Source organism: Cotesia glomerata, linkage group LG6, assembly GCF_020080835.1.
Source record: "Cotesia glomerata isolate CgM1 linkage group LG6, MPM_Cglom_v2.3, whole genome shotgun sequence".
Classification (NCBI taxonomy): Eukaryota; Metazoa; Arthropoda; class Insecta; order Hymenoptera; family Braconidae; genus Cotesia; species Cotesia glomerata.
The window spans coordinates 24,254,934-24,281,990 of NC_058163.1; the positions used below are offsets into that span (position 1 = coordinate 24,254,934).

General features: G+C 29.0%; 3 protein-coding genes and 2 long non-coding RNA genes across 10 annotated transcripts in view; 4 read left to right on the forward strand and 1 right to left on the reverse strand.

Moving 5' to 3' along the window:
- Window positions 1-2,387: 2,387 nt before the first annotated feature.
- The window catches only part of LOC123266460 (LIM domain only protein 3-like), a 161,217-nt gene continuing 136,547 nt past the window's right edge, over window positions 2,388-27,057 (reverse strand). For both annotated transcript variants that reach the window (XM_044730701.1, XM_044730697.1), the window contains exon 6: window positions 2,388-2,905. In XM_044730701.1, coding sequence (XP_044586636.1) covers window positions 2,750-2,905 — 156 coding nt within the window. In that variant the 3' untranslated portion in view covers window positions 2,388-2,749. The remainder of the gene's footprint in view (window positions 2,906-27,057) is intronic.
- Window positions 5,306-26,162, forward strand: LOC123266458. Of its 5 annotated transcripts, XM_044730692.1 has the most exons (8): window positions 5,311-5,348; window positions 8,550-8,691; window positions 8,994-9,082; window positions 15,152-15,241; window positions 18,673-18,929; window positions 25,348-25,571; window positions 25,651-25,753; window positions 25,826-26,162. In XM_044730692.1, the coding sequence occupies exons 2-8, from the start codon at window positions 8,556-8,558 to the stop codon at window positions 26,139-26,141; spliced, it is 1,215 nt and encodes a 404-aa protein (XP_044586627.1). In that variant the 5' UTR covers window positions 5,311-5,348; window positions 8,550-8,555; the 3' UTR covers window positions 26,142-26,162. The 5 variants fall into 5 exon arrangements, with proteins under 5 accessions (XP_044586628.1, XP_044586627.1, XP_044586631.1 ...); XM_044730693.1 differs by lacking the exon at window positions 8,550-8,691 and having other exon boundaries at window positions 5,306-5,490; XM_044730695.1 differs by lacking the exons at window positions 5,311-5,348; window positions 8,550-8,691; window positions 8,994-9,082; window positions 15,152-15,241 and adding exons at window positions 13,696-13,897; window positions 18,413-18,591.
- Window positions 6,146-7,588, forward strand: LOC123266464. The gene is made up of 3 exons (XM_044730707.1): window positions 6,146-6,308; window positions 7,118-7,341; window positions 7,458-7,588. The coding sequence occupies exons 1-3, from the start codon at window positions 6,163-6,165 to the stop codon at window positions 7,562-7,564; spliced, it is 477 nt and encodes a 158-aa protein (XP_044586642.1). The 5' UTR covers window positions 6,146-6,162; the 3' UTR covers window positions 7,565-7,588.
- Window positions 10,390-13,159, forward strand: LOC123266470. The gene is made up of 2 exons (XR_006509781.1): window positions 10,390-10,421; window positions 12,919-13,159. It is a non-coding gene; the product is annotated as an uncharacterized LOC123266470 (long non-coding RNA).
- Window positions 15,437-17,021, forward strand: LOC123266468. The gene is made up of 3 exons (XR_006509779.1): window positions 15,437-15,576; window positions 16,551-16,774; window positions 16,891-17,021. It is a non-coding gene; the product is annotated as an uncharacterized LOC123266468 (long non-coding RNA).

The following is a 27,057-nucleotide window of genomic DNA, read 5'->3' on the forward strand; positions in this document are numbered from 1 at the left end:
GCCTCGGAGATTCCAAGTTGAAACGACGCTAAGTCACCCCTAACGTATTACACCCCCGGGGGTGCCCGGCGAGCGTGTCGCTCGATTTCGATCTATCTCTGCGACTGCGAATTCAACCTCGTAACCATCGCACCTACCTATGTAATGCTATATTAGTATGTAGTGTCCCGGTAGTGTCAAGTTATACTTCATTATGTTTGGCAAACTCACTTATATTATTCTTTTTATCCAGCTATATATAATACTACAAGTAAGTTCATTTATTTATTAATCGACTAATTTATTTACTAATTATTAGTTTAGTTTTTTTTTTTTATTTAACTAACAAGCACCGAATTTTTAAAAATTTATGATTATAAATTAACAATAAAAATTTATCACAAAATTTAATGGATCATTATTCTTTTTTTTTTTTCAGTTACACAGTTAAAAATTTTTTTTTATTTAACATTTATGAAAATTAAGTCAAATTATTGAAAAGTAAAATTTATTTTACACAGAAAAAAAAAGTTCACTTGAGCCAAGAAAATATTTTTCTTCTTAATTATTTCATAACAAAATATGCCTATAAATATAATTTTTTAATCAAAAGTAGTGTTAAAAAATTCCGATAGATGGCGAATGACCGCTAAATTTTCTCATTAGCAGAGTGTTAAGTTTTAGAAAATAAGATATGGAATAACAATTATTTTTTGGCTCTTTTAAGGAGATTATTTGTTATAAATTTTTAATTTAATCAATTACTAAGCCAATTTTTGTTCAAATTGACATGTTAGTCTTACTTAATTCTGCACAGGAAAAAAGGTTGAGCCAAGAAGATACATGTCATCTGAGACATTTCTTACTTTACTTGCTTAGGAACGTAATATTACTATAGATTGGAGTGTAAATAGCGTCCATATCACGATAGCTGACGAATACAATAAATGCATTTTGTTTTAAGTTTTAAAGAACTAAAAAGTATCGCTTTGAAAACTTAAAAAACACTGAATGATCCAAGTCACTGAATGCATTAAATATGCATTGATGTTCGTTGCATACGTGGAAATTTTTATCGAAGTCTTAGTCACCGACTTTGTAAGTTTTAAAGCAGTAAAACATCTAGCGTTAAGTGATTTTTTCAACGTTTGAATCGTAATGGATGATATTTTATGATTTCCCTTTTAACATAATGATAATAAATGACCACGACTTATTTTTATTTTATTTAAAAAGCAAAGTAAATTATCATGAAAAATATTTAGAAAAAAAATTCCTCATAAAAATTAAAAAGAAAAAATAATTATAAGTGCAAATTTCTCTTCTTAATTATTTTCTTGAGCGAAAAAAAATTTTTTTTTTGACATAAGAAATTTCACTTATTCCAACAAAATTAATTCTCTTGCTTTAAAAAATACGTATCTTGATCCAAGAAAATTCATTTAAGTCAAGAAAATCTTGTTGTTTTGAGAAAATTCAGCCTCGAAGCTCCAAAAAATTTAGTTCTTGATAGAAGTAAATTTCCTTGTCCTGAGAAAATTTCTCTCTTGCTCCAAAAAATTAAATATAAAGATAGAAGTAAATTTTCATTAATATTTTTATTGATTAACATGTCGAATGGCAAGATCAAATAATATTTCATCATTTTTTTTCATTCAATATGTATAATTGCACGCTAAAATAATATAAAATGGGTATCAAATTTTCAAGAGAAAAATTTTCTCAAGGTGAGAAAATTTTTTTCTCAGCTAAAGTAGGTGGCGCTGCTTCCCTAAAGTATCTAAAAATCTTGATCAAATATAAAAATTTATTGTATCAAGTATTTATGATAATTTGAACTAAGAAAAAATGACTTCCACCAAGAATAAAATTTCTCGAAAAATTTTTACTTCGGCCAACACAACTTCGGTCTTCCTTCAGGCGACCGAAAATTTTCTTGAGCCAAGAATTTTGTTCTCCAGTCAAGAAATTTTCCTTTCTGTGATTTAATTTTTCAGACAAAATTCACATAGAATATTTTTTTGATTCAATAAAATATCTCAATTATAAAGTAAGACTAAATTATTGATAAAAATTCCAATTTTTCATTAACATTTTCTAGAAAAATGTCCTTAAATAAAATAATTAACATTTAAATTCATCAATAATTATCTCTTAATAACAAATATTACTTAACTAGGCCTTCTAATAACAATTTTTATAAGCAAAAAAATAAATTGAAAAATATCCAATTAATTTGATAATTTTCCAAGTTAAAAAAAAAATAAAATTGAATTTAAAATAAAAATAACTTTTTTTAAAAAGTCAAATAAATTGAAAAAAAATTTATTTTCTTATTTATAAAAAATAAAAAATACATAATAAAAAATTTTTATGTTAAATATTTAACACTAATTTTTTTGACGTAATGACGCAAAGTTTTTTACTGTGTAGTTATGTTAAATTAAATAAAATTAAATTTTAAAACTGTGTAAACTTCTTCCATACCTGCGATCACAATTTATTGGCAAATAATCAATGTCTACTATTATATAATTTAGCTTATTGTTAGTATTTATTTATATTTATTAGTTTATTTATGTGAAATCAAAATCGAATCAGCAATAAAACAAGATTTATTATTTGGCAGCATACGGATGTTCCGTTTTCTTCTTGTTCTTACGTATGGATCGTTATTATTATTGTTATTTTTAATATAACTGCTAGAGTAGCTGTTAGGGGTCGGGTGGCTGTGATTCGATTTTAGTAACCTTGTATTTTACTTTGTTTGTCATTTGGTGTCGTAGGTAGCTTGTGCGTTGATGCCGTTTAAATTATTCATGGGGTTTAGAGCGTTATGGGCTGCCGAGGTCGCGGGAGTCGGGTACCCGTTGTGGTTATGCCCAGCGTCTCCGTTTGTCTGCCTCGTATTGCCTTGTGCCAAAGCCTGAAGGAACAAAACAAAAGAATAATATTTCCATTAATTTTTTTTCATTTATTTTGGTTTATAATTTCGCCATAAGATGGTATTTTTTACGCTTTTACTGTACTTGTTAAAAATCGAAGATATGTAGAAAGAAAAATAGGAAAATTTTAATATTCTTTTGATAAAAAAAAAAATTTTGAATCTTAAAAAAAAAAATTATTTTTAGTTATTACTTGCTTGTGAAACTTATTTTTTTTTATTTTGATTTACAAGAAATTGTTACCGATTAACTTGAACCAATTCGTAGGGTTGGTTGGTATCTTCGCGGTTTTTCCGGATATGGAGGATTTATTGCGCTTAAGATTTTTAAAAAAGTGTAAAAATAAAAGATTTATTTTGCCATATTCAATGAATTTCATTTCTTTCAATCAAAGTTGTCTAATCAATTCATTTGATATATCGCGTGACTAATGCAAAAAGAGCGCATAGCTACAGGTTAGTAGGGATCCATGCTAAAAGGGCGCATAAAAAAAATTTTTTTTGCCATTCTTCTTGAAATCGCTCAAAACACAAAGATCTGTAAAAAAAAAAAAAAAATTCGAGTATCCTAAAGCTAAAAAGGCGTAACTCAAGACATGCACCCTTTTAGCTTTTAGAAAAGTAGTGCCTAAAGCTAAAAGGGCACATAAAAAAAAATGTAAGTTCTTATAAAAAATTTTGATAAATAGTTTCACAAGACATAAAATAAAAAAGTTTAATGAATAAAAAAAAATTTCTTAACAGCCGGTCCCTACACGGAAAGAACAAGATGACACTGGGTATCATCCAAGATTATACTCAGTGATATCTGTGGTGAAAAACAATTTCAGATAGTAGCTAAAAAAATCCAGATTATACTGCGTGATATCTGGATTATACTCATTGTAATCTGGATTATACTAACTACTATCTGAAATTTTTTTTTACTCAGTATAATTCGGGATGATATCATGCAGCTTCATATTTCTCTTCTAGACAAAGAAGAATTTTGAAAAAAACGCTCTGCTACGTAATAGATTTTTTAATTATCTATTTCGTATAGCAGGGCTTTTTTTTTTCAAAATTGTCATTTGTTTGAAAGAAAAACATAAAACTTCAATAGCTTCATAATCATGAATGCACCGAGGATAGTAGCGTTTCTTGCAGTGAGTGCGACGCGAGAAAAAGAGGGGATCGGCTGTTTTTAAGTACTTAAACAATATTGAAAAAATAATAATTTTTAACTATTTTTATACAAGCAATGGATAATTAAATTAATCGAAAACTAATGGGATTAAAATAATTTTCAAATAAAAAATAAATTAATACAATCACGCATATTTTGCAATTTTTTAAAAATGTTTTTAATTGTAATTTTAAAAGAGTGTATGTTGAGTTAGAATACGCCTCTTTCGTATGAATCTACCGTTTTTTTTTAATTTTTAGGCTAAAAATGAGCATTTTAATGAATTATTTAGAAAAAAAATTTATAAGCCCTTTTAGCTTTAGGTCATAAAATTTTCAAATTCCTAAAGCTAAAAGGGCGCATAATTAGAGACATACGCCCTTTTAGCTTTAGGAAATCAATGCTTGATTTTTTGACGAAAAATATGTCAACTAGTCGATTGGTGATAAAAAAAAAAATTATGCGCCCTTTTTGCATTAGTCACACGATATACTTTAATTAACTAAACTTAGAAATTATCAAGAAGATATATTTTTTTTTTGGTAATTAAATACTTGTAAAACCCATTTTCTTTTGAAAAAATCTATTTAATTAACTATCAGCGTAAAAAAATTATTTTGCAATGCGCAATATATTATTTTGTTAAAAATAAAGTAAAATATGAATTAGGATTCTGTTCTATGGAAAATTTTAAACGCATAAAAAGTCAATGAAGTTGATTTTAAAAAATTGCAGAAAGTGTTTAAGAACCAATTGCATTTTGAGCTTGAGTTTATTTATCACTTCGTTGATAATTGCACCGTTAAATGACGTCAATCACGACTTGTTCATTCACACGTTTAATCTTTATGTATTGTAGCCTTTAAAATATCAAGTTGATAATAAACAGTATTATAAAATGTAAAAATTTTTATACGTAGATCACTTTTTCTTTTGCAGTGTTACACTGATAGAAGGATTTGTTTATAGTTAAAAATATTTGTTAATATTTAACAAATCATTTATTAGAGAACACTTTTTAGTCCTTAACAAATATTTCTTAGTATTTAAAAAGATTTATTAATATTTAATAAATGAATATCTGATTTATTAAATACAAACAAATCATTTTAAATACTAAGAAATATTTGTTTGATACTAAAAAATGGTCTCTAATAAATGATTTGTTAACTATTAACAAATATTTTTTTAATACAAATAAATCCTTCTATCAGTGTAGCATAAAGTTTGTAAAAAAAAATTTTGTTCTTGAGTTCAAAAGTAATAATGAATTTTCATAATTCGTTTTCTACCTTGGTATGGATGTTTATCATCGTAAAATTAAACGTATCATTTGTAGTATCAACAATAGTTCCATTTCAAAATGGGGATGCGAGAGATTGGCGTGAAGCTGGAGATGATGGTAGGATTTTCAAAGAAAATTTATGATTAAAAAATTTTATACCCTTACCATTATGTTTCCACGTTGAAAAAAAAATTTCAACTTGAATCGAGAGAAAAATTCTTGACTCAAGAAAACAATTTTGAAGATTTTCATTGGCTTGAGTGAAGATAAAAAATTTTTGAATCAAGAAAAATTTATTTAAGCCAAGAAAAATTTTTTAGTTTAAGAATTTTTCTACTCAAATTTTTCAAAATTCTTTACTTGATTTAAGTAATTTTTTTTTTTCTGTATAATTATGATTTTCTTTTTCTAATTTTCAAAGCAAATATTGCGAGAATCAATAATTGGCACTTTATTATTATCGACGAAGAACAATTGAGAGCAGATCATTATTGTTCTGGGAAATGCGATACTTTTGAAAGCTATGGTACATTCGGTGCAATGACATCCGAATACCCAAATGACTGTCGTGGGATGCTCGTTCGTTGCTGGCTTCACGAAGTAAATTTACCTAAATTCAATTTCTAAATTGTATTCTCGGCGAGCAAATAATTGAATTAATTTTTTTACTACACAAATTAGGAAACTCAAAAACGTAAAGATGCCCAAGAAGCTTACGAGTATTCTTCTTTGGCCGATTCTTTTATCGGAAAGTTGATCCGTTTGCCATCACTTCCCCTACGTCCAGAAATGTATGAGAATCAATTTGACCACACTGGAAATAAGTGCAAATGCTTATGTAATCGTCTTAATGATTCAAATTCTAATGATAATGATGAACGAGGCAAATTGATTGATTCTATTTGTTTGGATCCCGTTTCAGTAGATAAAGATCAGTAAGTGATTATAATTGTAATCAACAATTATATATTTATTTGCTTCGATTCTAGAGTAAACTCCTTGGGACCGTATTTCTTTTTAATTTTATAATTTTTTTAATTTATAACACATAGTACATAGGGACATTAAGGAGATCACCAGCCGTGTATTTGGTTAAGAATTTAATGCAATTAACGATTTAAAAAAAATTTTATTTTCATTGAATTTGATTGAAAAAATAATAAGCTAAAGATTAAAACAATAAAAAAAGTAGCTTTCCGAACGTATTACGTAGATATTTTATATTTTTTATGAAAAATCACTCGGAACTTGCGTTCTTTAAAGTCTTGTATTTGACTTGGCAACACCGCTGCGCAGTTTCTCGGCGCATAAGTAACCGCGGTTTTTTAAATGCTAGAAGATCTTAGTCATTTCAGTTAGACAGTAAACTTGAATAAATTTTAAGGTTGGGGAACTCTTGCGGTGTTGTCAAGTGTATATCGGTAATTCAGAGTGCTGAATTTTTTATTAGTCAATTAAATGTTAATAATTATTTAATGAGTAAATTTATCGGAAATTTCCTCAAAAATGTTATTAATTAATTCAAAAATTAATTCTAAGATGCATAACAAAAGTATTTCCACGTATTAAATTTTATAGACATTCTTTACACTAGGAGGGTACTTGGATCTTCTTAATCATCGCTCATACATATTATAAATATCAACTTATCACACCTATGCACCAAGTACAAAATTTAACTCCTGATTTAATAAATATATAAAGTACAATTATGATATTAATATTTAGTTATTTTAACTTTTAGTGTCGTAACTGGTGTTAGATTTAAAATACATGATAATGTAATCTACTTAGAGCTTCAACAAGGTAAACTGATCAACTATCGAATTGTTTCGAAACCGGAGTGGAAAATTTCATACCATTGTGAAGAAAAAAAATACATTAATTATTCTCCCGGCGTACCATCGAACGAACTTTTCAGCATTTTAGCAGAAGATTTTGTCCTTTCCGAAGATGCTGTTGTTACAGGTAAAATTTTTACCTATACAGAAAATGAAATTTAATTAAAGCGAAAAATATTTTATCCAAAAATATTAAAAAATTTTTTTACATTGTAAAATGTCAACAATTAATATGTACAACAGGTGTGACACTAGGTAACTCAATACGCGGAAGATACATCAATGACAATGGAAATTTTGATGCAAAAAGAGACGAATTTGAAATCGTCTCTAAATATGAGAATATGTAATTATAATATTAATTACGGAAAATTTACAATTTTGTCAACCAATTATTATAGATCTGGTTTATTTATTCGCAAAGTTCTTTTTTAGGTGTGGGAAAGATAGAAAAATATGTATTATGAATGAGTTTATGAATCTTCGTAATTGGTCCCAAAGTGACGAAAATCCACGAGTGTCTACGGCTACTAACGAAAATTACGAACGCAGTGAGTCATGTAAAACTCGGATAATTTTCCGGCCAGCTTTTGCAACTATTAATGAATTCCAAAACTTTGTTCCGTACCTCGATTTACAAGAAGTTGTTACCAAGCCCGCTGAACCAATTCGTGGAGTTGGTTGGTATCTTCGCGGTTTTCCCGGATATGGAGGATTTCTTGCTCTTAAGATTTTTAAAAAAGTGTAAAAATAAAAGATAAAAGTGTAAGAATAAAAGATTTATTTTGCCATTTCCAATAAATTTCATTTCTTTCAATCAAAGTTGTCTAATCAATTAATTTTATATAAACTTTAATTAACTAAACTTAGAAATTATCAAGAAGATATATTTTTTTTTGGTAATTAAATACTTGTAAAACCCATTTTCTTTTGAAAAAATCTATTTAATTAACTATCAGAGTACAAAAATTATTTTGCAATGCGCAATATATTATTTTGTTAAAAATAAAGTAAAATATGAATTAGGATTCTGTTCTATGGAAAATTTTAAACGCATAAAAAGTCAATGAAGTTGATTTTAAAAAATTGCAGAAAGTGTTTAAGAACCAATTGCATTTTGAGCTTGAGTTTATTTATCACTTCGTTGATAATTGCACCGTTAAATGACGTCAATCACGACTTGTACATTCACACGTTTAATCTTTATGTATTGTAACCTTTAAAATATCAAGTTGATAATAAACAGTATTATAAAATGTAAAAATTTTTATACGTAGATCACTTTTTCTTTTGCAGTTTTAGCATAAAGTTTGTAAAAAAAAATTTTGTTCAAAAGTAATAATGAATTTTCATAATTCGTTGTCTACCTTGGTATGGATATTTATCATCGTAAAATTAAACGTATCATTTGTAGTATCAAAAATAGTTCCATTTCAAAATGGGGATGCGAGAGATTGGCGTGAAGCTGGAGACGATGGTAAGATTTTCGAAGAAAATTTATGATTAAAAAATTTTATACCCTTACCATTATGTTTCCACGTTGAAAAAAAAATTTCAACTTGAATCGAGGGAAAAATTCTTGACTCAAGAAAACAATTTTGAAGATTTTCATTGGCTTGAGTGAAGATAAAAAATTTTTGAATCAAGAAAAATTTATTTAAGCCAAGAAAAATTTTTTAGTTTAAGAATTTTTCTACTCAAGTTCTTCAAAATTCTTTACTTGATTCAAGTAATTTTTTTTTCTGTATAATTATGATTTTTTTTTTCTAATTTTCAAAGCAAATCTTGCGAAAATCAATAGTTTTCACACGATAATAATTGATGAAGAAAAATTAAATTTTAAGCATTATTGCACTGGAAAATGCGAGATTCTTCCTATCTCCAATCTATTCAGTGCAATGACATTCGAATACCCAAATGACTGTCGTGGGATGCTCGTTCGTTGCTGGTTTCACGAAGTAAATTTACCTAAATACAATTTCTAAATTGTATTCTCGGCGAGCAAATAATTGAGTTAATTTTTTTAATACACAAATTAGGAAACTCAAAAACGTAAAGATGCCCAAAGTAATTACGACAATGTCTATTTTGAATATTTGCTCAAAGCGACGTGTAGCCGTGGCCCATTAAATACAAAAGGTGTAGAGAAAGCTGAGGATCGACTTGACCACACTGGAAATTTATGTAAATGTTTATGTTATCGTTCTTTTGATAAATTTTCTTCTGTTCCTAATGATAAACGAGAAAAACTGACTGAAAATCTTTGTTTGGATCCCGTTTCGGCAGATAAAGATCAGTAAGTAATCGTAATCATCAATATATTAATGGAATTAATCAATGTTTAATTAGTTTCTTCAAAAATGGCTACAGACACGGTGTACACGGAAGAAAGTAAACTGTAATAAATAATAGTCGATTTATAATAAGTAATGATCAACTGGAAAAAATTACCATTTCAAACAGTAAAATCGTGATTTTAACAATCACTTTATAATATTTATCATTTAAATGCTACAATTCCTTATTTACATGGAAGACAATACTATTTCAAACAGTAATATTCGCTATGTCAAAGTCCAAAATGTTTAAGTGTAATAATTAAGAATTTTTACTTTGATATTTATCATATTGTACCTAAAAAATGATCTTATCATGTGTAAAAAATATAAACTACAGTTACTAAATTTTCTATACAAGCAACGTCAATATTTACAAAGTAAAATGGTAAATTTTATACGCAACGCTAAAAATTAAACCATAATTATTGATTTGCTTGGACTGGTAAAATATATATTTTAGGAGTAGAATTTTTACTGTTTCAAATGTTAAATTCTCCGAGTGTGAGACCTTCCACTTCTCCTCATAGTATATATATATATATATATATATATATTAGGGTGTGTCATTTTTAGGCGATATTTTTTTTTTTACTGCTATACCAGAAAATCTGGTAGTATATAGAAAATAAGAAATTATGCCGCTGAGCTGAAGGTTTAAAGTCCAATAGCGGCTTAGCTCTTAAAAAAATTCGATTTCTCATCTAAATAACACAGGAAAAATTTTTTTTTTGTTTCAAGTGGACTTTTCGTTATTAAAAAAATTTTTTTTCGAAAAACCTTTTCATGGCTTTTATAGGAAATTAAATTTTCAACAAAAATATCTCTTTAGACGAAGTCTGTAGAACCACTATTTTCGAAGTTATAGCCCGTTAAACGGTAACATTTAAAAAAATGCACATTAAATTCCATTTAATTTTCAATTTATTACTCTTACATGAATAATTTAATTTTATTGTACATTTTTGAGCATTACAATTTTTAATTAAAGTATTGACTCGCTTCAATATAATAATCTAAATCAAATTATTATTAAATAGTTATTACTATTGTGAAATAATAACACTTATGGATTGGAATCATATTTTCGCGCATATGTAAAGCAATATATTCCTTAAATTTATCTGTTTCAAGAACAATTTTCACTCAGCCGGACAGAGGTTTCGGGACTTCGCCACATTTGTATTTTCATCGTATTAGTATACATAAAAGCATGGTATTGTGCGCCTTCAGCAATCCAAGCTCCTCGACAGGATTTAGAATTTATGAAAGATTAACTGAATTATAAAAAAATAAATAAAAATTTTTCAGAAATAGCGTCAAAAAAATTCAGCAATCACTTGTTGTATTTATCTGAACAACTTATTTGTTTGTCATTATTTGATAACAATGTTAGCGCAGAAATCAAATTAAAATTAATTGAATCGATTTAGAAAAAAAAAAGTCAAATTAAAAACTTTAAACGATTTAATGTAAAAATGTTAATATTAATTCCTTACTAAACAAAGAATTGTTTGACTTTGCATCAAAAGAGTCGATGATTATTTTTAAAAGGTTGGAACTTCCAACTGATTTTTTAAATTTACATCCTGATCAGTGGATATCTGATAAAAGTTACAATACGTGCCTCAAAATTTTAAAACATTTACACGTTGTTAATGATACTGCGGAACGGGCGGTCCAATTAATGGAAGCCTATAATAAAAGCTTAACTGCTGGTGAAGAGCAGAAATAGTACTTATTGCAATTTGAAGCTATGCACAAAAAAATATTTCCAAATGCTAACAAGCAGATGTTAATGTTACCATTTTTAGATAAATGAAAAAATGAAATTTTTTGTAATTATAACGATTAATTAATAATAATTTGACTTAGATTATTATATTGAAACGAGTCAATACTTTAATTAAAAATTTTAATGCTCAAAAATGTACAATAAAATTAAATTATTCGTGTAAGAGTAATAAATTGAAAATTAAATGGAATTTAATGTGTATTTTTTTAAATGTTACCGTTTAATGGGCTATAACTTCGAAAATAGTGGTTCTACAGTCTTCGTCCAAAGAGATATTTTTGTTGAAAATTTAATTTCATATGAAAGCCATGAAAAGGTTTTCCGAAAAAAAATTTTTTTAATAACTAAAAGTCCACTTGAAACAAAAAAAAAAATTTTTCCTGTGTTATTTAAATGGGAAATCGAATTTTCTGATGAGCTAAGTCGCTATTGGACTTAAAACCTTTAGCTCAGCGGCATAATTTTTTATTTTCTATATACTACCAGATTTTCTGGTATAGCAGTAAAAAAAAAAATATCGTCTAAATATGACACACCCTAATATATATATATATATATATTGAAACGTGAATTTTTACTGTTTGAAACTGTAATTTTTTAAGATGAGAGAGTCGTTATTTACTATTGTGACAGCTACTAATCACATTTTCGTAATTAAATTATAAATTGTGGCTTTTACACTTTCTACATTAAGTTTTGTAATATTTACATTTCAACCACCTCGATATCCGCTTTACTGTTTGAAACTATGAAAATTAACTGGAAGTCGAGTGATAATTTTACAGTTTACTTTTTTCCATGAAAATTTTTATCAAGATTTTTAGATACTTTAGAGAAGCAGCGCTATCTACTTCAGTTGAGAAAAAAATTTTCTCACCTAGAGAAAATTTTTCTCTTGAATATTTGATACCCATTTTATATTATTTTAGCGTGCAATTATACATATTGAATAAAAAAAAAAATGATTCAATATTATTTGATCTTTTCATTTGACAGGTTACTTTTTTTCGTATAATAAATATTTTTTTTCCAGTGTCGTAACTGGCGTTAGATTTAAGATATATGATTACACGATCTACTTGGAACTTCAACAAGCGAAATTAATTAACAATCGAATTTTCACAACGCCACAGTGGAAAACTTCGCATTATTGTCAAAATAGCAGATCTCTTGGTAGAGAATCTTTCTGGGGTTTGAAGAAATCTTTCAACATTATAGCAGAAGATCTAATTTTGCCGGAAGATGCTGTTGTAACGGGTCAGTTATTTTTTATTTAGAATATTGATAGAATAACAATTGATTTATAAAAAAATAAATTGTTTGATATGTAAAACAGGCGTCACACTTGGTGAGTCATTGCGCGGAAGATACATCAATGAAAATGGAAATTTTGATAAGAAGAGAAAGGAATTCACAAAAGCCACTCAATGTGTAACTAAGTAATTATGATACATACAATTGTTTACATGTAATGTAATTTTTATTAATTTGATGATTGCCTTCTTTACTAGTTGTCCAGACGATTCGAATGAACTGTGTAAGTTAAGCAAGCGGCCATCTTTTCGTGATACAGATTCTAGTGACGAAAATCCACGTGTGTCTACCGCCACTAAAGAAAATTACGAACGCAGTGAGTCATGTAAAACTCGGATATATTTCCGACTTATTTCTGCAACTGAGTACGACATGCAAAACATTATTCCGTACCTCGATTTACAAGAAGTTGTTACCAAGCCCGCTGAACCAATTCGTGGAGTTGGTTGGTATCTTCGCGGTTCTCCCGGATATGGAGGATTTCTTGCTCTTAAGATTTTTAAAAAAGTGTAAAAATAAAAGATAAAAGTGTAAGAATAAAAGATTTATTTTGCCATTTCCAATAAATTTCATTTCTTTCAATCAAAGTTGTCTAATCAATTAATTTTATATAAACTTTAATTAACTAAACTTAGAAATTATCAAGAAGATATATTTTTTTTTGGTAATTGAATACTTGTAAAACCCATTTTCTTTTGAAAAAATCTATTTAATTAACTATCAGAGTACAAAAATTATTTTGCAATGCGCAATATATTATTTTGTTAAAAATAAAGTAAAATATGAATTAGGATTCTGTTCTATGGAAAATTTTAAACGCATAAAAAGTCAATGAAGTTGATTTTAAAAAATTGCAGAAAGTGTTTAAGAACCAATTGCATTTTGAGCTTGAGTTTATTTATCACTTCGTTGATAATTGCACCGTTAAATGACGTCAATCACGACTTGTACATTCACACGTTTAATCTTTATGTATTGTAGCCTTTAAAATATCAAGTTGATAATAAACAGTATTATAAAATGTAAAAATTTTTATACGTAGATCACTTTTTCTTTTGCAGTGTTAGCATAAAGTTTGTAAAAAAAAATTTTGTTCTTGAGTTCAAATGTAATAATGAATTTTTATAATTCGTTTTCTACCTTGGTATGGATGTTTATCATCGTAAAATTAAACGTATCAAAAATAGTTCCATTTCAAAATGGGGATGCGAGAGATTGGCGTGAAGCTGGAGATGATGGTAAGATTTTCGAAGAAAATTTATGATTAAAAAATTTTATACCCTTACCATTATGTTTCCACGTTGAAAAAAAAATTTCAACTGGAATCGAGAGAAAAATTCTTGACTCACGAAAACAATTTTGAAGATTTTCATTGGCTTGAGTGAAGATAAAAAATTTTTGAATCAAGAAAAATTTATTTAAGCCAAGAAAAATTTTTTAGTTTAAGAATTTTCCGACTCAAATTTTTCAAAATTCTTTACTTGATTCAAGTAATTTTTTTAACTTCCCGCTACGAAAATCGAAGATTTTCAAAAATCGGGAAGTTATTGTTTTCATCCCGTTTTGCAAAAATCGAGTTTTCATCAGATTTCGACGTTTGAAGGTCACAGGAAGCTTCCCTGACTGTCCCCGCGAGGTTGTCACGGCGTCTGTATGTGTGTGTGTGTGTGTGTGTGAAAGTATGTGAACCGCTTATAACTTTTGAACGGCTTGACCGATTTCATCGCGGTTGGTGCCATTCGTAAGGGCTTGACCAAACTTAGATTTTGAAAACTATTTGGACTGATTCAGATCAATAGATTTTGAGAAATCTTCAAAAAATTGAAAAAAAAAATTTTTTTCAAATGTGGTTTTTTTGGAATAACTTTCAAACGGCTTAATAGTTCAATTTCAAAAACTAATCAGCTCTTAACCTCAAAAAACCACGTCGATCGCCACCAGTCCGGTCAAAATCGGTTGATTCATTCGAGAGATATCGTGAACGAAAGAAAACCGAAAAAAGTGTTTTTTCGGAATAACTCCAAAATTCCTAGGGCGATCAATTCAAAATTTAAGATTCTTTGTGAGGTTAAAAAAACTGCGTCGAATGCTTCTAACCGCGTAAAAATCGGTTTATTCATTCAAAAGTTATTGTGGTTTAAAAATTCAAAAAATAGTGTCTTATCAAATCTCTATCAGACTTTTGAGCTCGAAGAGCTTCAAAGGATAGGAAAGCAATCTCTTTGAGCTCAAAATAACCCATAAATTGTATTTTTGAGCTCGAAGAGCTCAAAAACGTCATTGGTGCAATTTTAAGCGCCTAAGTATGAAATTAGCGGGAAGTTGCAGGGATGGCCTTCAGGGTCAACCGTTTTCCTAATTTTTTTCTGTATAATTATGATTTTTTTTTTCTAATTTTCAAAGCAAATCTGGCGAAAATCAATAATTGGCACTCAATTATTATCGACGAAGAACTATTGAGAGAAGATCATTATTGTTCTGGTAAATGCGATACTCTTACTAGCTATGGTAAATTCGGTGCAATGACATCCAAATATCCAAATGACTGTCGTGGGATGCTCATTCGTTGCTGGTTTCACGAAGTAAATTTACCTAAATTTAATTTCTAAATTGTATTCTCGGCGAGAAAATAATTAAGTTAATTTTTTTAATACACAAATTAGGAAACTCAAAAACGTAAAAATGCCCAAAAAGCTTACGACAATTCTCTTTTCGCTGATTCTTCCATTGGAATGATGATCGGTTTCTCATAACCTTTTCTACGTCCAGAAATATATGAGAATCAACTTGACCACACTGGAAATAAGTGTAAATGCTTATGTAATCGTCTTAATGATTCAAATTCTAATGATAATGATGAACGAGGCAAATTGATTGATTCTATTTGTTTGGATCCCGTTTCAGTAGATAAAGATCAGTAAGTGATTATAATTGTAATCAACAATTATATATTTATTTGCTTCGATTCTAGAGTAAACTCCTTGGGACCGTATTTCTTTTTAATTTTATAATTTTTTTAATTTATAACACATAGTACATAGGGACATTAAGGAGATCCACGGAAAGTAGTCAAATTTTTAAAACTTCCTGAAAATTTGTAAATTCAATCTACGTAGCTCAATAATTAATAAAAAAATTAAAAAACAGTAGGTTTCCGGGATATTTAATCAAATAACTAGGTTTGAAAATTGTAATTTTTACATGTAGGTAAATGGAGATTCCACCAGCCGTGTATTTGGTTAAGAATTTAATGCAATTAACGATTTAAAAAAAATTTTATTTTCATTGAATTTGATTGAAAAAATAATAAGCTAAAGATTAAAACAATAAAAAAAGTAGCTTTCCGAACGTATTACGTAGATATTTTATATTTTTTATGAAAAATCACTCGGAACTTGCGTTCTTTAAAGTCTTGTATTTGACTTGGCAACACCGCTGCGCAGTTTCTCGGCGCATAAGTAACCGCGGTTTTTTAAATGCTAGAAGATCTTAGTCATTTCAGTTAGACAGTAAACTTGAATAAATTTTAAGGTTGGGGAACTCTTGCGGTGTTGTCAAGTGTATATCGGTAATTCAGAGTGCTGAATTTTTTATTAGTCAATTAAATGTTAATAATTATTTAATGAGTAAATTTATCGGAAATTTCCTCAAAAATGTTATTAATTAATTCAAAAATTAATTCTAAGATGCATAACAAAAGTATTTCCACGTATTAAATTTTATAGACATTCTTTACACTAGGAGGGTACTTGGATCTTCTTAATCATCGCTCATACATATTATAAATATCAACGTATCACACCTATGCACCAAGTCCAAAATTTAACTCCTGATTTAATAAATATATAAAGTACAATTATGATATTAATATTAAGTTATTTTAACTTTTAGTGTCGTAACTGGTGTTAGATTTAAAATACATGATAATGTAATCTACTTGGAGCTTCAACAAGGTAAACTGATCAACTATCGAATTGTTTCGAAACCGGAGTGGAAAATTTCATACCATTGTGAAGAAAAAAAATACATTGATTATACTCCCAATCTACCAACGAACGAACTTTTCAGCATTTTAGCAGAAGATTTTGTCCTTTCCGAAGATGCTGTTGTTACAGGTAAAATTTTTACCTATACAGAAAATGAAATTTAATTAAAGCGAAAAATATTTTATCCAAAAATATTAAAAAATTTTTTTACATTGTAAAATGTCAACAATTAATATGTACAACAGGTGTGACACTAGGTAACTCAATACGCGGAAGATACATCAATGACAATGGAAATTTTGATGCAAAAAGAGACGAATTTGAAATCGTCTCTAAATATGAGAATATGTAATTATAATATTAATTACGGAAAATTTACAATTTTGTCAACCAATTATTTTAGATCTGGTTTATTTATTCGCAAAGTTCTTTTTTAGGTGTGGAAAAGATAGAAGAATATGTATTATGAATGAGTTTATGAATCTTCGTAATTGGTCCAAAGGTGACGAAAATCCAAGAGTGTCTACGGCTACTAAAGAAAATTACGAACGCAGTGAGTCATGTAAAACTCGGATAATTTTCCGGCCAGCTCTTTCAACTACTAACGGATTGGGAAACATTGTTCCGTACCTCGATTTACAAGAAGTTGTTACCAAGCCCGCTGAACCAATTCGTGGAGTTGGTTGGTATCATCGCGGTTTTCCCGGATATGGAGGATTTCTTGCTCTTAAGATTTTTAAAAAAGTGTAAAAATAAAAGATTTATTTTGCCATATCCAATAAATTAAATTTCTTTCAATTAAAGTTGTCTGATCAATTAATTTTATATATACTTTAATTAACTAAACTTAGAAATTATCAAGAAGATATATTTTTTTTTGGTAATTAAATACTTGTAAAACCCATTTTCTTTTGAAAAAATCTATTTAATTAACTATCAGCGTAAAAAAATTATTTTGCAATGCGCAATATATTATTTTGTTAAAAATAAAGTAAAATATAAATTAGAATTCTGTTTTACGGAAAATTTGAAACGCATAAAAAGTCAATAAAGTTGATTTTAAAAAATTGCAGAGTGTTTGAGAACCAATTGCATTTTGAGCTTGAGTTTATTTATCACTTCGTTGATAATTGCACCGTTAAATGACGTCAATCACCACTTGTAAATTCACACGTTTAATCTTTATGTATTGTAACCTTTAAAATATCAAGTTGAAAATAAACAGTATTATAAAATGTAAAAATTTTTATACGTAGATCACTTTTTCTTTTGCAGTGTTAGCATAAAATTTGTAAAAAAAAATTTTGTTCTTGAGTTCAAAAGTAATAATGAATTTTTATAATTCGTTTTCTACCTTGGTATGGATGTTTATCATCGTAAAATTAAACGTATCATTTGTAGTATCAACAATAGTTTCACTTCAAAGAGGGGATGCGAGAGAATGGCGTGAAGCTGGAGATGATGGTAAGATTTTCGAAGAAAATTTATGATTAAAAAATTTTATACCCTTACCATTATGTTTCCACGTTGAAAAAAAAATTTCAACTTGAATCGAGGGAAAAATTCTTGACTCAAGAAAACAATTTTGAAGATTTTCATTGGCTTGAGTGAAGATAAAAAATTTTTGAATCAAGAAAAATTTATTTAAGCCAAGAAAAATTTTTTAGTTTAAGAATTTTTCTACTCAAGTTCTTCAAAATTCTTTACTTGATTCAAGTAATTTTTTTTTCTGTATAATTATGATTTTTTTTTTTCTAATTTTCAAAGCAAATCTTGCGAAAATCAATAGTTTTCACACGATAATAATTGATGAAGAAAAATTAAATTTTGAGCATTATTGCACTGGAAAATGCGAGACTCTTACTATCTATGGTCAATTCGGTGCAACAAGATCCGAATACCCAAATGACTGTCGTGGGATGCTCGTTCGTTGCTGGCTTCACGAAGTAAATTTACCTAAATTCAATTTCTAAATTGTATTCTCGGCGAGCAAATAATTAAGTTAATTTTTTCAATACATAAATTAGGAAACTCAAAAACGTAAAGATGCCCAAAGTAATTACGACAGTGTTGTTTATTCCGATAGGCTCGCAGCGTCGCTTACCTTGAGCTCATCAAATATAAAAATTGTAAAGAAAGCTCACGATCGACTTGACCACACTGGAAATTTATGTAAATGTTTATGTTATCGTATTTTTGATCAAGATTCTTCTGATCCTAATGATAAACGAGAAAAACTGATTGAAAATCTTTGTTTGGATCCCGTTTCGGCAGATAAAGATCAGTAAGTAATCGTAATCATCAATATATTAATGGAATTAATCAATGTTTAATTAGTTTCTTCAAAAATGGCTACAGACAGGGTGTACACGGAAAAAAGTAAACTGTAATAAATAATAGTCGATTTATAATAAGTAATGATCAACTGGAAAAAATTACCATTTCAAACAGTAAAATCGTGATTTTAACAATCACTTTATAATATTTATCATTTAAATGCTACAATTTATTATTTACATGGAAGACAATACTATTTCAAACAGTAATATTCGCTATGTCAAAGTCCAAAATGTTTAGGTGTAATAATTAAGAATTTTGACTTTGATATTTATCATATCGTACCTAAAAAATGATCTTATCATGTGTTAAAAATATAAACTACAGTTACTAAATTTTCTATACAAGCAACGTCAATATTTACAAAGTAAAATGGTAAATTTTAAACGCAACGCTAAAAATTAAACTATAATTATTGATTTGCTTGGACTGGTAAAATATATATTTTAGGAGTAGAATTTTTACTGTTTCAAATGTTCAATTCTCCGAGTGTGAGACCTTCCACTTCTCCTCATAGTATATATATATACTAGCTGTTACCCGCCCGCTTCGCTGGGCGCTTTATAAAATTGCATTTTTAGATCTAGACTTGAAATTTAATTAAAGTATTGTTTTGATTTGTACAGATTCCAAATAAGTATTGAAATTTTAGTTAAAGTCACTGCAAGTCTCATAAGTAAAGTTGAAATCTGTCTAGCTTCAATTGCAAAGAATTTTTTTGTTATTTAAAATTTTCTCAGTGACATCAATATTTTATAGAAAATAAATTTAGCATGTTTTTTACTAATTCTATTTAAATAAGTAGCCAAATCTATTTTTCACATACCCAGTGTTTGGAAAATGCATTCATTTTAATCAGATACATTCCCGCGATCCGGCAATAAGAACAATTTATAAGTTATGTCATCAGCAAAAATAATATGTATATAAAATTCTTAATCCGTTGACCGAATTACTACATGTAATGTTAAGTTTTGGAAACCTAGCAATTACTTTTTTCCCGCTGCTAAAGAGACGTTTGCTGTAAGGAAATTTTTAGTAAATGTTATTAAATCTCAATAGATATGGTTGAAGTTTCATGTTTCAAAATTTTCGACACTTAGTTCACCAAAAATAATAAGCTTCTTTTTTTTAAATGACGTTAAATCAATCAAATATCAAGGTTATCTAATAAAAACAAAAGAAAATCGTATTAAAAACAAATGAATAAAAAATGAGAGTCTTTTGTTTTTCTTAGCGGGAAAAAATGTATGTAAAAGTAAATCGTAAAAAAAATGACAAATGGTTGATGAAATCCAAAAAATAAGTAACCCATAACCATCTAAGGAAAATTCTGCGTCGAATGGTAGCAGTCCCATCCCGATAGCTTCAGTAGTTTTGACGTCAATTTTAGTCAAAGAAACCCTATTTCGCTTATATATATTACACTCACGCATCCGCCCACGCATCTGCCCACGCATCCACCCACGCGTTGGTAGATGGAACTAAATTCTCAAAAAAAAAAAAAAAAAAAACGTAATACCCTTCATGCCTAAATGAAATAATTAGTGAAATTTTCCACCCACGCATCCGCCCATGCTTCTGCCCACGCATCCGCCCACGCGATGGTAGATGGAACTAAATTCTCAAAAAAAAAAAAAAAAAAAAAAACGTAATACCCTTCCGATAAAAAAACAAATGAATTAAAGAAAAATGCTCGTCTTTTGTTTTTATGGGCGGGAAAAATGTTTATCTAAGTTAAATAGAAATAAAATGGTGAAGGATTGATGGAATTCGAAAAATAAGTAGCGTATAACCATCTACAATTCATTCCGCGCCGAATGGTCCTAGTCCCATGTCAATATGTTCAGTAGTTTTTGCGTGATTGACGGTCTACGAAACCCACTTTCCCTATATATATATATATATATATAAGAGACTAGCTGTTACCCGCCCGCTCCGCTGGGCACTTCATAGAATTGTATTTTTAGAGATCTAGACTTGAAATTTAATGGGAGTATTGTTTAAATTTGTACAGATTTCAAATTTTATCAGATTGGCCCGTTCCTTTTATCCCTGTGATTATTCTAGCTAATATTCATTGTAAATTTTAATGTGCAATCACTATGACATTCCAGTGGTTTTTTTCCAAAAATGAATAATGACTGAAACGAAGAAAAAAATTTGAAATGATCATTGAAAGTTTCAGTTAAAGTAATTGCGCGTCTCATAAGTGAAGTTGAAATTTGGCTAGCTTAAAGCGTGACGAATTTTGCCGTTAATTTAAACTTCCTCCGTGACATCAATTTTTCATAGAAACTTATTTGTACATGTTTTTAACGAATTCTCTTATAATAAATAGCCAAATTCCTTTTTCACATCTCAAATGCTTAGAAAATGCATTCATTTCAATCTGTTACGTTCCCGCGATCCGGTAATAAGAACAATTCATGGGTTATGTGATCAGCAAAAATAAAATGTATGTAAAATTCTTAGTCCGTTGAGTGAATAGCTACATGTAAAGTTAAATTTTGGAAACCTTACAATGACTTTTTTTGCCGCTGCCAAAGAGACGATTGTTGTGAGAAAATATAATTATTAAAAAGGAAAATATTTAAATCCGTTGGCCTTGGAGGCCATTCCGTAAGTTCCTGTTTCTCTTGCGATTCTATCAAATTCTATATCTGTAGGAACTGTATTTGAAAAGTATAAATTTTTTGACAATTATCACTCCCACACTCTTATATGGGAGAGGAATTTCATAAGATCCTATTCGAGAAAATTTCTACATTATAAACAAAGGTTTCAACAAAACTTCAAGTCCATAGAAACTTTTGTTTGGAAATGAGAGATTTTCATTGTTAACACCCCCCAATCCCTTCTAGGTTTAGAATTCGAGAAAATCCATTCTTAGCTGAACTTGACATCATACACGAAGATTCTCACCAAATTTAGAGTCTGTAGAAGTTACAGTTTGGAAATTAAAATTTTAGATTTTAGCACCCATCCCCGCAATTCCTATCGGAAATAGTCTTTATTGAAGTTCATTGTGAGATGATCTCTACATGAGAAATAAAAGATTTTTACCAAATTTAGAGTTTTTAGAAGCTATATTTTGGAAATTAAGATTTTTTATTGTTAACACCCACCCCCGCGATCCTTATTGAAGGTAATTCGTTGTAAAGTCCGTTCTTAAATAATTTCTATATTATATGTAGAAGACTCTTACTAAATTTGGGGTCTGTAGGAGCTATAGCTTGGAAAATAAAAATTTTATTTGTTAACAACTACCCCCACAAACCCCTGGGAGGTGAACCATCGTGAAATTCGTTCGTATATTATTTCTACATCTCTTACAGAAAATTCTTACCCAATTTGGAATATATGGGAGCTGTAGTTTATAAACGGAAATTTTTTATTGTTAACGCCCCCGCAATTCTCTTTGAGGTAGAATATCGTAGAATTCGATCATAAATTATTTTTCCATCACTTACAGAAAGTTCCTACAAAATTTGGAGTCTGTAAGAGCTACAACTTTAAAATTCAAAATTTTCATTGTTTATATCCATCCCCGCAACCCCTGTGGGGTGAGATATCGTAAAATTCGTTTATAGATTATTTCTATATCTTTTACAGAAGATTCCTACCAAATTTGGAGTCGATAGGAACTATAGTTTAAGAACGGGAATTTTTCATTGTTAACACCGTCGCAAACCCCTTTGGGAGAGGAATTTAATAAAATCCATTCTTAGCTGAACTTGACAGGAAAATTATACCGGAAGATTTCTACCAAATTTAGAGTCTATAAAAGTTACAGTTTGAAAATTGAAATTGAAAATTCTAACACTCACCCCCGCAATCGCTATTGAAGGTAGAATTTATTGAAATCCTCATTTAGATCACTTCTACATCACACATAGAAGACTCTCACCGAATTTGGAGTCTGTAGGAGCTATAGCTCGGAAATTTAAAATTGTAATTGTTAACACCCAGCCCCGAAATCCATATTTGGAGTAGGTTATCATTAAATACGCTCTTAGATCATTTCTACCTCAAATATAGCAGATTCTTACCAAATTTAGAGCCTATGGGAGCTTTAGCTTAGAAATTTAAAATTTTCATTGTTAGCACCCAACCCCGCAATCCATATTTGGAGGAGGTTGTTATAAAATCCACTATTAGATCATTTCTGGATCACATATAAATGATTCCTACCAAATTTGAAACCTATAGGAGCTATAGTTTAGAAATTTTTTATTTTCATTGTTAACCCCTACCCCGCAATCTTTATTGGGGATGAATTATCATAAAATCCGCTCATAGATAATTTCTACATCACATATAGGAGATTCTTACTAAATTTGGAGTAGATAGGAGCTATAGTTTAAAAATGGGAATTTTCCATTGTCAACGCCCCCGCAACCCCCTTGTGGGTGGAATTTCGTAAAATCCGTTCTTAGCTGACCTCTACTCGGCGAAAGGAATATTCCTACAAAATTTCAAATCTCTACGCCTTATGGTTCCAGAGATATCGTGATGAGTCAATATATAGGTGGAAATCTCATATATATATATATATATAGATAGATAGATTTATTGGCACCAGATGTACAGCTTGTCTAACAAACTCTGATACATCTTTCGTTTAAATCTACTTTTCTTACACTAATTTTATAATTTATTATTTTATTTTAGTATTCCAACTTGATAGTTAATCTATATTTCAATCTATAACGCTAGTAAATACTTTCTTCGACTTTGGGTCGTTTCCTTAGTTTCAGTTTATCGCATATAGCAGATTCTTTTCAAATTTGGAGCTTATAGGAGCTACAGCTCGAAAATTAAAAATTTTAATTGTTAAAACCCACTCCCGCACCCCCCTGTGGGGAGGGATATCGTAAAATTTGTTCATAAATTATTTTTACATTACTTACAGAAAATTCATACAAAATTATGAGTCTGTCGGAGCTGTAGCTCGGAAATTTAAAATTTTCATTGTTAACGCCCACCCCCGCAATCCATATTGGGGGTAGGCTGTCATTAAATCCTCTCTTGAATCATTTCTACATCCCATAGAACAGATTCTTACCAAATTTGGAGCCTATAGGAGCTACAGCTCGGAAATTTAAAATTTTCATTGTTAAGACCCACCCCCGCACTCCTCTGTGGAGTGGGATATCGTAAAATTCGTTCATAAATTATTTTTACATCACTTACACAAAATTTATACAAAATTAGGAGTCTGTAGGAGCTAAAAGTCGAAAATTTTTAATTTTCATTGTTAACGTCCACCCCCGCAATCCATATTGGGAGTAGATTGTCATAAAATCGACTCTTAGATCATTTCTACCTCGCATATAGCAGATACTTATCAAATTTTGAGCCTTTAGGAGCTAGAGCTAAAAAATTTAAAATTTTCATTGTTAAGACCCACCCCCGCATTCCTCTGTGGAGTGGGATATCGTAAAATTCGTTCATAAATTATTTTTACATCACTTACACAAAATTCATACAAAATTAGGAGTCTGTAGGAGCGAGAAGTCGGAAATTTTTAATTTTCATTGTCAACGTCCACCCCCGCAATCCATATTGGGAGTAGATTGTCGTAAAATCCGCTCTTAGATCATTTCTACATCACATATAGGAGATTCCTACCAAATTTGAAGTCGATAGGAGCTATAGGTAAAAAATGGGAATTTTCTATTTTTAACGCCCCCGCAACCCCCCTTGTGGGTGGAATTTCGTAAAATCCGTTCTTAGCTGACCTCTACTCGGCGAAAGGAATATTCCTACCAAATTTCAAGTTGCTACGCCTTATGGTTCCAGAGATATCGTGATGAGTCAATATATAGGTGGGAATCTCTTATATACATATATATATATATATATATATATATATATATATATATATATTGAAACGTAAATTTTTACTGTTTGAAACTGTAATTTTTTAAGATGAGAGAGTCGTTATTTACTATTGTGACAGCTACTAATCACATTTTCGATATTAAATTATAAATTGTGGCTTTTACACTTTCTACATTAAGTTTTGTAATATTTACATTTCAACCACCTCGATGTCCGCTTTACTGTTTGAAACTATGAAAATTAACTGGAATTCGAGTGATAGTTTTACAGTTTACTTTTTTCCATGAAAATTTTTATCAAGATTTTTAGATACTTTAGAGAAGCAGCGCTATCTACTTCAGTTGAGAAAAAAATTTTCTTACCTAGAGGAAATTTTTCTCTTGAATATTTGATACCCATTTTATATTATTTTAGCGTGAAATTATACATATTGAATAAAAAAAAAAATGATTCAATATTATTTGATCTTTTCATTTGACAGGTTACTTTTTTTCGTATAATAAATATTTTTTTTCCAGTGTCGTAACTGGCGTTAGATTTAAGAGATATGATAACACGATCTACTTGGAACTTCAACAAGCGAAATTTATTAACAATCGAATTGTCACAACGCCACAGTGGAAAACTTCACTTTATTGTCAAAATAGCATATCTCTTGCTAATGAATCTTTCTGGGGTTTGAAGGAAAATTTCAACATTATAGCAGAAGATCTAATTTTGCCGGAAGATGCTGTTGTAACGGGTCAGTTATTTTTTATTTAGAATATTAATAGAATAACAATTGATTTATAAAAAAATAAATTGTTTGATATGTGAAACAGGCGTCACACTTGGTCAGTCATTGCGCGGAAGATACATCAATGAAAATGGAAATTTTGATAAGAACAGAAAGGAATTCACAAAAGCCACTCAATGTGTCACTAAGTAATTATGATACATACAATTGTTTACATGTAATGTAATTTTTATTAATTCGATGTTTGCCTTCTTTATTAGATGTCCAGACAATTTGAATGAACTGTGTAAGTTTAGCAAGCGGCCATCTTTTCGTAATGCAGATTCTAGTGACGAAAATCCACGTGTGTCTACCGCCACTAAAGGAAATTACGAACGCAGTGAGTCATGTAAAACTCGGATATATTTCCGACTTATTTCTGCAACTGAGAACGACATGCAAAACATTGTTCCGTACCTCGATTTACAAGAAGTTGCTTCCAACCCCGCTGAACCAATTCGTGGAGTTGGTTGGTATCATCGCGGTTTTCCCGGATATGGAGGATTTCTTGCTCTTAAGATTTTTAAAAAAGTGTAAAAATAAAAGATTTATTTTGCCATATCCAATAAATTAAATTTCTTTCAATTAAAGTTGTCTGATCAATTAATTTTATATATACTTTAATTAACTAAACTTAGAAATTATCAAGAAGATATATTTTTTTTTGGTAATTAAATACTTGCAAAACCCATTTTCTTTTGAAAAAATCTATTTAATTAACTATCAGAGTACAAAAATTATTTTGTAATGCGCAATATATTATTTTGTTAAAAATAAAGTAAAATATAAATTAGGATTCTCTTTTACGGAAAATTTTAAACGCATAAAAAGTCAATAAAGTTGATTTTAAAATATTGCAGAAAGTGTTTGAGAACCAATTGCATTTTGAGCTTGAGTTTATTTATCACTTCGTTGATAATTGCTCCGTTAAATGACGTCAATCACTACTTGTAAATTTACACGTTTAATCTTTATGTATTGTAGCCTTTAAAATATCAAGTTGATAATAAACAGTATTATAAAATGTAAAAATTTTTATACGTACACAGTAAAAAATTTTGTGTAAAATCAACACAATCCTAGTGTTAGAATCCGTCAACACAATTTTAGTGTTAATTTTCAACACAAAAAATAGTGTTGAGTTTTTAACACAAATATTGTGTCAAAATTAACAGTAATTTTGTTTCAACTGTATCTAATACTAAAATTGTGTTGATTTTACACAAAATAAGTGTTAACTTACTTATTATTTGAATTTGAATATAAAGGTTAGGGAATTATTTAAAAATAAATAAATTTTTCATCGTTATTAAGAAAATTAGTTTATTTCATTTATTTAAATTTGAGTCAAGTACCAATAGTCTTCAACTTAAATATATGATTTACTCATCTTAAACTTACTTAATGCTTAATTTATTTTTTATAAATTAATAACAATAATTAGTAATCATCA